The sequence below is a fragment of the Monodon monoceros genome, unplaced genomic scaffold (assembly GCF_005190385.1).
Source record: "Monodon monoceros isolate NGI ecotype Baffin Bay Population unplaced genomic scaffold, NGI_Narwhal_1 Super_Scaffold_19, whole genome shotgun sequence".
NCBI classification, from domain to species: Eukaryota; Metazoa; Chordata; class Mammalia; order Artiodactyla; family Monodontidae; genus Monodon; species Monodon monoceros.
The window spans coordinates 28,763,359-28,776,455 of record NW_021703775.1 but is presented as its reverse complement, the minus strand read 5'-3'; the positions used below and the strand labels follow the sequence as shown (position 1 = coordinate 28,776,455).

The window sequence follows — 13,097 nt, the reverse complement described above, 5'->3', positions numbered from 1 at the left end:
GGTCTTGTAGCTACAACCCCCAACAGCAATGGTCATGGCTAGGACCCAGATCTTTGCTTCTAAAATAACATTTTCCACTAAGAGAACCAGAACTCCTTGGGGAAAATGGCTGATTCAAGCTAGAGCATGGAAAGGTATGAGGTGAAACTGAAGCATCTTGTGCCGGAAAGTAAGGAAGTGCTCAAAGAATGATAAGCACATGTCAGAAAGAAACAGGAACTTTTTGACAAGGGTGCCAAGAGAATTCAATGGAGAAAGAATAGTCTTTTCCAAAAATAGTGCTGGAGCAACTGGATATCCACAAGCAAAATAATGAAGTTGGACTCTTCTCTCACACCATATACAAGAATTAACTCAAAATGAATCAGAGATCTAAACGTAAGGCCTAAAATTATAAACCTCAGAAGAACACATAGGCCTAAATCTTTGACTTTTGATTTGACAAGGGTTTCTTAGATATAATACCAAAAGTATAAGCAACAAAAGAAAAAATAGATAAATTGGACTTCAACGAAAGTAAACACTTTTGTGCTTCACAAGAACACTATCAGAAAAGTGAAAGACAACCCACAGAGCTGGAGAAAATATTTGCACATCATATATCTGATAAGGGACTTATATCTAGACTATACAAACAACATTTACAATTCAATAATACAAAGATAAGTAACCCAATTTAAAAATGAGCAAAAGATCTGAATGGACATTTCCCCAAAGATATATGAATGGCCAATAAGCATATGAAAAGATAGCATCATTAGTTATTAGGGAAATGAAAATCAAAACCTCAATGAGATACCATTACACACCCACTAGGATGGCTATAATAAAAAAGACAGGTAATTACCAGTATTAGCCGGGATGTGGAAAAACTGGGACCCTCATACACTGCTGGTGGGAATGTAAAATGGTGCAGCCACGCTGGAAAACAGTGTGGCACTTCCTCAGAAAGTTAAACACAGAGTTAACTGTTTGACACAGCAATTCCACCTCTAAGTATATACGCAAGAAAAATGAAAGCATATACTCACACAAAAACTTTTTTTTTAATTGAAGTATAGTTGATTTACAATGTTGTGTTAGTTTCTGGTGTACAGCAAAGTGATTCAGTCGTGTGTATATATATATACTTTTTCAGATTCTTTTCCATTATAGTTTATTACAAGATATTGAATATAAAAAACTTTTACAAAAATATTCACAACAGCATTATTCATAATAGCCAAAAAGTGGAAACAATCCAAATGTCCATCAACTGATGAATGAATAAACAAATTGTGGTATGTCCACACAATGGAATTTAAAATGGATGAAATTTTTACCCCATATCTTGTAATAACCTATAATGGAATATAATCTGAAAAAAAGAAAAAAGAATCACTATGCTGTATACCTGAAACGAACACAATATTGTAAGTCAACTATACTTCAAAATAAAATAAAATAAAAGCTATGGGACTCCCAACCGGGAGAGGCTTCCTAAATTTAAATTTAAATTTAAAAAAATTTTTAAATGAGTGAAGTAGTGCTACGTGCTACAACGTGGATAAACTGTGGAAACACTATGCTAAATGAAAGAAGCCAGTCACAAAAGACTGTACATATTGTACAATTCCGTTTATATGAAATTTCCAGAATAGGCAAAGCTATAGAGATAGAAAGTAGATTAATATGCAGCTGCCTGAGCCCTGGCGACATGAGAGGCTTAGGAGTAGATGGCTAAAGGGTATGAGGTTTCTTTAGGGAGTGACAAAAATGTTCTAAAATTGATTGTAGGGATGGTTGCACAGCTCTGTGACTATACTAAAAACCATTGAATTGTACAGTTTAAGTAGGTGATTTGTGTGGTGCCTGAATTATATCTTCATAAAGCTGTGTTGTAAAAAGACGCAGAGGCCAGCTTGAAGGGACTCCCACTGACTACACTTGGGACACCTTGAAAGTAAATAATGAAGTAAATAATGATAGTAACAAGTTATGGCCCTACTGAATACAATAGGAATCCACTGGATTTTTTGATATTAACAATGAATAGAGAATTTGATAAGTAGCAGGATATATACATAGTCTCAAAGTTATTCCCTGAACAATACGCATTAATTACAATGGAAAAAATAATTTTACAGGGAGAAACGTAGCAGACATCACCTTATACAATCAAAGTTAACATCACCAGTAAAGGGATTAATCAAAATTATACCCCACCTGGTTAAGATACAATGAGAAGCATTCAACATCACTTCACTGATATTCCTGCCCAAAATGGATAATCTGAATTGAATCGTGAGGAAACATCAGACAAGCCCACACTGACAGCCATTCTACAACATGATAACTGGCCATGGAAGTCAAGACAAGACTGGACTGTTACAGACTGAAGGAGACTGAAGGGCCAATGACAACTCAGTGCAACACACAATCTCCCCTGGATCCTTTTGCCATGGAGATATTGTCAGGACGATTGGTAAAGCTCAATAGGTCTGAACAGTTGATGGCAATAATGTTGAGTTTACGCTTTTGATGATTGTATCGTGATTATTGGGGAGAATGCCCTTGTTTGTTGTAAATACAAAATAAAGCATGTGTCAGCAATTCATGCTCAAGTGGGTCTGGGGTGCCGTAAGATCTTTACGCTTGACAACTTCTGTGTAAGTTTCACACTGTTTAAAATAAAACAAGAAACCATAACATGTATAAAACAACTGGTCCCTATTCTTCAAAAAGGTCTATGTTACAAAAGGCAAAGAAAAGTTGATAAATTGTTTCCAGCTAAAGAAGACTAGCAAGAATTTGAAAACAAAATGCAATGAGTGATACAGGATTAGATCCCGGACCATAAAAAAAATAATAATAGGGCTTCCCTGGTGGCGCAGTTGTTGAGAGTCCGCCTGCCGATGCAGGGGACACGGGTTCGTGCCCCGGTCCGGGAAGATCCCACATGCCGCGGAGCGGCTGGGCCCGTGAGCCATGGCCGCTGAGCCTGCGCGTCCGGAGCCTGTGCTCCACAACGGGAGAGGCCACAACAGTGAGAGGCCCGCGTACCGCAAAAATAATAATAATATAAAGAACATTATTGGAATAACTGGCAAATTTTGAATAAGATCTGAAGATTATATAATAGCGTTGTAGCAATGTTAAATTTCTTGATTTTGATCATTGCACTGAGGTCATATAGGTGAAGGTCTCCTTTCTTAGGAAATACTGAAGTATTTAGGAATAAGGAGGCATAGTGTCACTTATTCTCAAATGCTTCAACAAAAATAATTTTATAAATACATAGGGAAAGAGAAAGATAAAGCAAATGCAGCTAAGAAACGAGTATACTGGAGTTCTTTGTACTATTCTTGCAACTTTTCCATAAATTTGAAATTACTTTAAAATAAACTTTTAAAAATAATGTAAAAAATGAAATATAAAACCCAATGTACACAGGTGAAACACACACAAGAAAAAGACACAATGCATATTTTGTGAGAACATATAATGACAAAGGTATACACAGTAAACAGAACCCAATGGTTCCTTACTGGGCCAGGGAGGAGAATGAAAGTTTGCAGGCTAAAGAGAATAAATAAAACAATCTTTTAAATTTTATTTTATTTATTTCTTTTTGGATCTGTTGGGTCTTCGTTGCTGCATGCGGGCTTTCTCTAGTTGCGGGGAGTGGGGGCTACTCTTCGTTGCTGCGCCTGGGCTTCTCATTGCAGTGGCTTCTCTTGTTGCAGAGCCCAGGTTCTAGGCGCGTGGGCTTCAGTAGTTGTGGCATGCAGGCTCAGTAGTTGTGGCTCGCGGACTCTAGAGCGCAGGCTCAGTAGTTGTGGCTCACAGGCTTAGCTGCTCCGCGGCATGTGGGATCTTCCCAAAGCAGGGCTCCAACCGGTGTTCCCTGCATTGGCAGGCAGATTCTTAACCACTGCACCACCAGGAAAGTCCCAACAATTTCTTTTTTTTTTAAGATTGGAAGGGGGGCTAAAGGAACAACTGTCAAATTTCTCACCTCACACTTTTGAGGAATGGGGTGGGATAGGAGTGGAGGCGAGCATGTAGAGGGGAAACATCAGGAAAAAGCCACACTGTTTCATGTTTTTTCTTTATATTCTGGAATTGTTTAAATTGTTTTATGATATAAAGGACATTCATGTATTATTTATGTAAAATTTTCAACAGAGGAAACAATGGTGAAACTTCCATATAATGATATCTAGACAGCTGTTAAAAATGAGACAGAGTTCCATCCATTGACATGTAAGAATGCCATGGCCGGGCTTCCCTGGTGGCGCAGTGGTTGAGAGTCCGCCTGCCGATGCAGGGGACGCAGGTTCGTGCCCCGGTCCGGGAAGATCCCACGTGCCGCGGAGCGGCTGGGCCCGTGAGCCATGGCCGCTGAGCCTGCGCGTCCGGAGCCTATGCTCCAGAAATGGGAGAGGCCACAACAGTGAGAGGCCCGCGTACCGGAAAAAAAAAAAAAAAAAGAATGCCATGGCCTTTTGCTGGTTTTCTTTTTTTAAGGGCAGTTTGTAGAGTAACAGGGATAATACGAATCATTGTTACAAAAAACATATAAATAGTTGGCATAAGCAACATTGTAACTATTAGCCATGCTACTTCTGGAGGGAGGATTAAGGCGCGGAAATTGTATACACTTCAGTCTGATTATTTTACGATAATTTTGTTTTAACTTAAGATTTTTAATTAACCACATAATACATGAATATATTCTTATTGTGGCAAAAAATCAAGTAATATATGTGTTGCTTTTAAGATACATATTACTGTAGCTAAGGGAAGGAATTATTTCTTAACGGACAATTGGTATATTTAAATAAGGAAATGTGAGCTCCTTTCAACAAAACGCAGTTTTTACAAAGAATGACTAAGTATGCCTCTCTTAACATAGCATTCGTTTAAAATAGTGCAAATGCTCAATGATGAGGAAGGTTTCCAATTCCATTGGAGGGGGTGGTGAGTCTCACCTTTCCGGACTCTCCCACCCACGTTCTACACTCCCGCAAAATATAAGCCACTACGCCCTCTCCAAACCCACAAAGCTCTCCCAGCGCCCAGCCGGTGCACGCGAAGGTCACTTTGTCCTTCCCTCAGTTTCTACCTGACAAGCCCTGCTTGAGACTGTCTGCCGTCACCTCCACTTTGAAGCCTGACCAGGCTTTTTTCAGGCAGGGGAGGAACCCCGGCCTTCTCCCTACCCCAGAGCTCCCAAGCCTCGTCTTCCCTCTCCTGGAGAGCTTACCACTTTGCACAGCAATTCCTGCTGCGGGAGCCTGTCTCAGCAGAGCCTTGGGGCACAGGGAAAAGGCTTTAAGGCCTGACCACCAGCACCACGCCCAGCCCATAATGACCCGAAAATAAATGCTGTACAAATTGCTTTGGAAAGTGGTTTGGCAACACATAAGAGCAGTGAAAATGTCCCTATCCTGTTGTCCCAGTAAGGATCCTGAGGAAATAAACCTTCCCGAAAGAGAAAGCTATATACTTGATCATTTTGATTTGACCATTATTTTACTGCTGAAAAACTGGACACACTGGGATATCTAACAATTGAATGGCTCTTTTACACAGTAACATATTATTACGCGGCCATTGAAAAGTATACTTATAGGGACCATAGCACCTGACAAATATGTAGGTGAGACCTGAAGTATTAAAGGCTGAATTCAAAACTACATGTTCACCATGACTAAAATGATGTAAATTAAATGTGCAGTGAAAAAACACTGCCTCTTTTCCCTCCTTTTTTAAGGAATGAGGAGGAGGATTTTAGGTTTGGGCATAGGGATTTTTTTTTCTTCTTTAAATTATATTACCGTTACTGTAACCTTTTGAACAGTGTGCAGAGGTTGGAAGCGGCATTAAGAAGAGTCTCAACATTGTTTATATGATTTAAAAACCGAAGGAGGTATTTTCACTTGGAGGAACGCATTTTGCACCTTGACCGGCCAGTGGGGGCCAGGGAGCAGGAATGAGATTCCCAGGGCCTTTCAGAACAGAGCCAGAGCCACCGAGTGCATCTGGACGCAGCGGTAGGAAAGGGACCCCTTGACCACTACCCACCGACCCCACACCCGCGACCAGAGTCGGGTTGGGCGGAGCTGAATGTCGGTTGGTTGAGTGAGTGGGATTTCTCCAGCGATCGGTCCCTTTAGACAGGCTCCCAGCCTGCTTGTCCCCACCCTAGACCAGCCGATCTGCCGACCAAATCGAAAGATTCAAGAGAAATTGGGGAAAAGGCGGATCACCGTCGGCGGAGACCCGGCGGCGCTTTGTTTGGGTCGCGCGCGGCCTCAGGCTTTCCGGCCCCGCCCCTTCCCCCTCTCCGCGACCCCGGCTCTGGCTCTCGGGCTCCTGGGACCCAGTTTTCTTGGCTTCTCTCCCCTACCTGCCGGCTTCGTCCCCGCTCTCTTTCCCTTTCTGCCATCTTCACACACCCACCCTCCGCCCTCCATCTCCACGAAGTCCAGCACAGCCTTCACCATCACCGTTGCCCCAGGACTGTCAAATTTTGCCCCCGAGTAGTGGGCTCTTCTCGAGAGTTCTCCGCGGAAAATCAGCAGAACCCAATCCAGAGAGGCCGGCTTTCGTGGAGATCAGGACATATGCCTGAGCATCCCGGCTCCCTCTCTCCCGACGGCGCCGGCCTCGCCCTTGAGGAAGGGAAGGCGAAAGGCCGAGGATGGGGAAGGGAGAAGCAGGTCCCCGGGGAAGGAGTGACCGAACGTGGGGACACTGGAGATGGCGACCGGGGCGGGGCCACTTCCACCAAGTGACTCAGAGCCATCCGTCGTCTGTTTATCTATCAACACCAGAATTTGAGTGGATCACCCACTTCGCATCACGCAATATCCCCAAGTTTATTCTTCACCAGCATCCAAGAGATCTTTCAGGAGAGGGAACTCAAGTAATATGTGAATACATTCTCATTCTTCTTAAAAAAAAAAAATGTTCAAGTCAGAGGCTCCCTGAATGACACACACACCTCCAACACTCACTTCTTTCGGGGAAGAGCTGTCTCGCTCCGCTGTTCCTCCAGCTCTCCCTTCATACACTTTCAGGATTCACGGAAGTGTGGGCTGTGGGTGGTGTTTATCTTTACACATAGGTGTGACACTCCGCAATTGTTCCTTAGCAGACGCCGCAGAAATCTGGCGCGGGAAGAGAGAGAGCCCCGCAAGAAATTCCTTAGCACAGCTCCGAGGAGTTTGTTGAACTATTTGCGTAAGAGATGTTCTTACCTTGCCAGAAAGAAAAAGAAAAGTTTATTAAAAATGGGGTTTAAATCTAAAAGAAAATAAAACATCTAAATAAAAGTAGGCTAACCCTGTTCCGCAGATACATGTGCGCGCATCGAGAGATCAGATACGTTTGCTCTTTATTCATTGAAATTTTCTCGGGCGTGTCTCCGGGCTCACCTCCCTGCCGGCTCATTCCCCGAAGGCCGAGACGCAAGCTCGGCGGGGTGCTAGTCCCGCGGCCGCCCGAAGGCAAGGCCTGCCCCGGGGAGCCCGTCCAGCCCCTCCGCGCCCTCGGACCTCGGGCTTCCCTGTCTAGCCTCCCTGCGATCGCAGTCCCCCCGCTGCCGTTCCCGCGCCCGGCCCGGGGCCCGCCTCTACCGAGGACCTTGACCTCGCACGGACCTCGTCGCCTCGTTTAGCTCTCCCTGACCTGCTTTTGAACCCGCTAATCCCGTCCCGAACTCTCGCCCCGTGGCGATCCCTCGCCCCGGCCCCGGCGTTCTAATTCCCGCTGACCCCGCCGCCCCGCCGCCACTCTCCGCTCTCCCGGCTTTGAAGCGCGCCGAGGGTTGCGGGTCTCCAAAGGCCGGGGGCTTTGATGCGCTGGTTACCACCGCCCGGCCTCGCCCTGACCCACGCTTACGCGACCTCCGAACGCAACAGCCGGGTGTTGCATTCTTTCCTTCTCTTGCTTTCCCTTGTTTCCCCTTAGATTAATTCGTTTCTTTTAGAAATCTATCAGACCCACAAAGATCAAAATTTTAGGTAACACCCTAAACTGGCGACGCTGTGGGGAAGCCACAAGAGTCTGGCAAGCAGTGAGGGCGCAGAAAGGGTAAGGCGGAGGCGGGCTTCCAGGAGCAAGCACTGGGCCTCGGGCAAAGGCGGAAAAGGCAGGACCAAGTACAGAGGACAGTGTGACTTAATTCCTTTTTTAAGGCTGGGGTGGGTAGATATTTGTCCGATACGGGGCAACAGCTTGGGACTTCCAGCGATGGGGCTGAGGGTCTGGAAGACACTCACTTGTCACTTTATAATCCTTTGTGCTGTTTAGAATTTTTTCCCTCAGATGCATGTTTTCCTTTCTGAAGATCAAACTGATTGTTTAAAGAGTTAATGAAATTAGTGCACACCGTATGCACTTACAAACACAAGTCCACATGCTGGGTCCACATGTTTGTTTGGGGGGGGGTTGTTTGTATGCTTGTTTGTTTTGTTTTGTTCCGTTTGTTTTGTCAGCCAACTGAACCGGACACGAGACCATGTGTTCCCTTTCTTGGCCCTTCGTTTAGTATAGGGCGGCTGAGGCTGCTCTAGGGTGTCCCTTTAAGGAGAGTTATCTTCAGAGGCAGTTCTCTAGCCAGGAAAACAAATCAGCTGGCACGCGTATATCTGTGAACGACCAGGTGGAGTGGCCTCGCAAGATCAAACTCCAAGGTCCCCTGTCCTGACCGTGGAGATTTGTGTCTGTTCGTTTCACAACTGTCTCCCAGTGCCTTGCACAGTGCCTGGCATATAGTAGTAGCTCAATAAATATTTGTTGAATGAAAAATATTCCAAAGAGTGTGGCAGCAACTCCTGGAGAATTGCTCCCAGTAGATATATATTACTGGCAACATCTCCGGAGTAAGGGGCCAGGCTCCCTGAGGGACGATCACGGGATCACGAGGGGTTCTCGGCTACTGGTCAGGGCATTCTCAGCATTCCCACAGAGGCCAACAGTTAGCCACCCAACGCCACTGCCAGGCGGCTCCTCCCCTTCCCTTCGGAAGTCCTTTCCCTGGGTCAGGTGATGGAGAATTCCTCCAGCCTCACCCTACCCCTGTCCCTAGGTAATCCCGTCTTTCACCGCACCCCTAACTGGACCCAACCCACCCAGAGAGCAAGGAAGCCTCGGGTCCACCAGGTAGGGGAGACTCCAGAGCCAAGGTGGCCACGGAAGGGGTGCCAGCGACACCGCTCTTCCTCGCTTCCCTGCCAAGCTCAGTCTGGAATCCCACCTACAGGTGACGCTGATCGCAAATGATCACTTTTTGGGACAACAGGGCCCAAGGCTCGCGGGTTCCCCTGCGCTGGGAACTGGGGATCGGGGTAGCTGTTGACCTTGAATGTGCAGCGTTCCGGAGGGCACGGCCAAGACAAAAAGGCACCTGTCTACACGATAAGTCGCTGCCGGCCAGCTACCCGAGGCACAAAGTCGGGGAGGGAAGACGAGCAGCTAGCTGCCCTTGATGGAGGCACGGAAACGAAACGCTTCTTCAAACCTCTTCTAACAGCATTTAAGAAGTTGTTTTTCTAGGTTTGTTTGAATTGTGTCATCCTACAAATTCAAAAGAAATCAAACGGTATAAAAGGCAGTCCCTGGGCCGCTGGTGCTCTCTCCTGGGCGTGCCTCGTGGGAAGTGCCCGGGAAAGGGTGAAAGCCCTGGACCCTGCCCACCGCGAAGCCCCCTGCCTCTGGGCAGGACTGGGAACCTCCCGGGCTCGTGATGCTGTTCCTCGCCGCATCCCTGAGTCGTTCTTCCCGGGGCGTCGGGAAAGGCCGCCGGGAGGCTGGCGATCGGGAGAATCTGGCCTGGGAGCCACAAATGGCACGAGTGGCACTATAAACACGCAAAGCTCGGCAGCGTTGGCGCCAGGGCTCCGAGCTGGAGGACTGAAGGCAGGGCTGAGTCCGGGTCTCACCGTTCACTGTCTTCTCTCACTGGCCGCTTTTGAAGGAAGGTTGGGCTACAGCAGAAAGAGTTCTGTCCCGCGGCTCTGGCAGCGAGTCTGGTTTCTCCGCACCCCGACGCCGACTCCAACCGTGGAAGCTGGGGTTGAGGGCCTGGAATCTGGGCTCACAACCCACAGAGCAGACAACCTCCCCCTGTCCCCCTGGGCAGCGCGAGGAGAAGGACAACTACCAACTAGTGCTGAGAGTGGGCTCTCGGCTTTAAGCCTTAAACGATAAAAGAAAGCGTCAATATTCTTTCCTAGGGCACCCACAGAGTGCCGGATCCTGAATAAAGTGCTCTACACAGACTAACTTACTCCTCATAACAGTTTCAGGTGGTTGGTACTAATATTATCCCCATTTAAGGGATGAGAACACTGAGGCAGAGAGAGGTTAAACAACCCATTAAGAATGAGTTCTCAGTAGAGCCAGGATTCCAACCCTGCCTAGCAGAGAGCCAAGGCTCTGAATCTTTACTCCAGGGTCTATATAATTCCTACAAGCCTCCCAGTCCTGCCTGGCCCTCTTCTTTAGACAGAAGTAGGAAGGATGCTTCTGGAAGGTGATCGATTAGCTGGGGACACACAGCCAGTGGATGGCTCTACCCTGAGCCTCACCAGTCTCCTCCATCGGCTCCCAGAAAACTTCCTCCCTCTTCTGGCCAAGCAGGGCACCCTAGGCCAGGGGAGCACCCACATTCTCACCCAGGTAAAATGGAACCAATCCAGATGTCTATCAGTAATGAATGCATAAACAAATGTGGTATAAACATACAAGGGAATGTTATTTGACCTAAAAAAATGAAGTACTGATACATGCTACAACATGAATGAAACTCAAAACATTAAGTGAAAGAAGCCAGACACAAAGGTCACATACTATATTATGATTCCATTTATATGAAATTTCCATACTAGGCAATTCCATAGAAACAAAAAGTAGACTTGTGGTTGCTTAGGGCTCAGGGGGGATGGGAAGTTATGGGTGATAGATAAAGGTACAAGTTCCTTTTTTTTCCATTTTTAAGTTGAGATATAATTGACATATAACATATTTGTTTCAGGTGTTCAAGATATGATTCCATATTTGTATATATTGCAAAATGATCACCACAATAAGTGTAGTTAACATCCATCATCACACATGACTACAACTTTTTTTCTTGCGATGAAAACTTTTAAGGTTGACTCTCTTAGCAACTTTCAAATATACAATACAGTATCATTAACTATAGTCACCAACAACTTTCTTGTGGAGGTGGTAAAAGTGTTCTAAAATTGACTGTGGTGATGTCTGCACTGTATATCTCTGCCTATACTATATATTTTAGTATACCTGTGAATATACAAAAACTATTGAATTGTACACCGTAAAGGTGTGAATTGCATGATATATTAATTATATCTCGATGAAGCTATCACCAAAAGAGCAAAAACAAAACACATACACAGGACTTCCCTGGTGGCACAGTGGTTAAGAATCCTCCTGTCAATGCAGGGAAAACGGGTTCGAGCCCTGGTCCGCGAAGATCCCACATGCCACGGAGCAACGAAGCCCGTGAGCCACAACTACTGAGCCTGCACTCTAGAGCCCGCGAGACACAGTACTGAGCCCACGTGCCACAACTACTGAAGCCTGTGCGCCTAGGGCCCCTGCTCCGCAACAAGAGAAGCCATCGCAATAAGCCCGTGCACCGCAGTGAAGAATAGCCCCCGCTCGCTGCAACTAGAGAAAGCCCGCGCGCAGCAACGAAGACCCGACGCAGCCAAAAATAATAAAGAAATTAAAAACACACACTCACACACACACACACACACACACACACACACACACAGTTCTAGGAAGTCAGTTCACTGTCCACATCAACCCAGGCTCTGCTCTGCCAGAGTCTGCATCCTCCAAGTCCAGATTTCCTTCAGTCACCACAGAGGCTACAGCTCCCTGCGAGGGTGGGTGCTTTGCCCCTCAGTCCAAAAGCCCCTCCCCGAAGCTCTGGCCCAGGAGTACTTTCCTGTGTTTGGGAGGGAGCCGGGTTCTCAGAGTGAAGGAAAAGTGAGGGCAAGAGATTTTTGCCTTGGCTGAGCCCCAAGATCCGGCACCCAGGCTTGAACCCACCGCTTGACCTTGGTCTCGGTTTCCTTCTCTGCAAAATGCAGCAACTGAGTCACCACCCTAAGACTTGTGACGATTTCATGAAATTATGAGCCTAGAATAGCTTTGGACAATTAACCACATATCCCTTGGTAGAAAAAAAAATGAAGGTGCAATTGTTTTAGGGGATGATCCAAATAAAATCAGAATGTGCTGGAGTGAAGGGGTTTTGTTAAGAAAGAAGGAAAATGTTTTAGAAGATTCTCTCAAGTCACTGGTATCTTTTCATTGATTTTAACTCCGTGTGCATGTCAGGATCATAATTTCCAAAGACGGACAAGTAGAAGAGGGCACTCCTGCTGCAGCAGGGAGAGGGCTGAAGAGAAGAGGGAAAATAAGGGCTTGTGAGAGGCAGAGGGGGTGGGAGAGAGGATGGGGAAGGAGGATGGAGGGAGACTGCCATGGTCCAGAGGTTGGCCTGGCGGGGAGGACAACAGTGCAGGGAACTGATGGCCCAGAGAAGGGAGGAAAGCTGGACAACCTGAAGGAGAAAAGAAGCAAATGGAGAAGGAAGAGGTGGCAAAATCATCAGAGGAGGGGGAGCAAGGAATATTCACAGACAACTATGTGGGGAAGAGAAGCAGGAAGCCAAGAAAGTTTTCTCATGGAATCTGCCTGGAGGAAAGCAAATGGGAAGAGAAGATCGCCAAATCCTGAGTCACCAAGCTCCTGTCCTAGAACCTAGGGACACCCACCTAGCCCTACGCGGCCTTTTCCCTCACCCTTGGGTGGCCTCTACCCAAGAGAATCCTGAGTCCTATGGGGGGGAGTTTTCAGATCAAGTTGGACACTTCGAGTTGGGTCCAGTTGTGTCCTGCCCAGGCCTATTCACCCTCTCTGATGCCCCTCCATGAAACTGCCCCCACCCTCCAGCCCCAAGCATGCTGGCTTCCCCTCCCCCACTCCACCCAAGGTCTTGGCTGAAACAACCATTTCTCATTCCCTGACCTGCCAACTCCAGGCCTTTACACCCGTCTTTCTCT

General features: G+C 46.6%; 1 protein-coding gene across 1 annotated transcript in view; it reads right to left on the bottom strand.

Moving 5' to 3' along the window:
- The window catches only part of CD207 (CD207 molecule), a 40,840-nt gene extending 34,349 nt beyond the window's left edge, over positions 1-6,491 (bottom strand). The window contains 1 exon segment of the mRNA XM_029231607.1: positions 6,395-6,491. Within this exon segment, the coding sequence (XP_029087440.1) occupies positions 6,395-6,491 (97 nt within the window).
- Between the last annotated feature and the right edge of the window lie 6,606 nt (positions 6,492-13,097).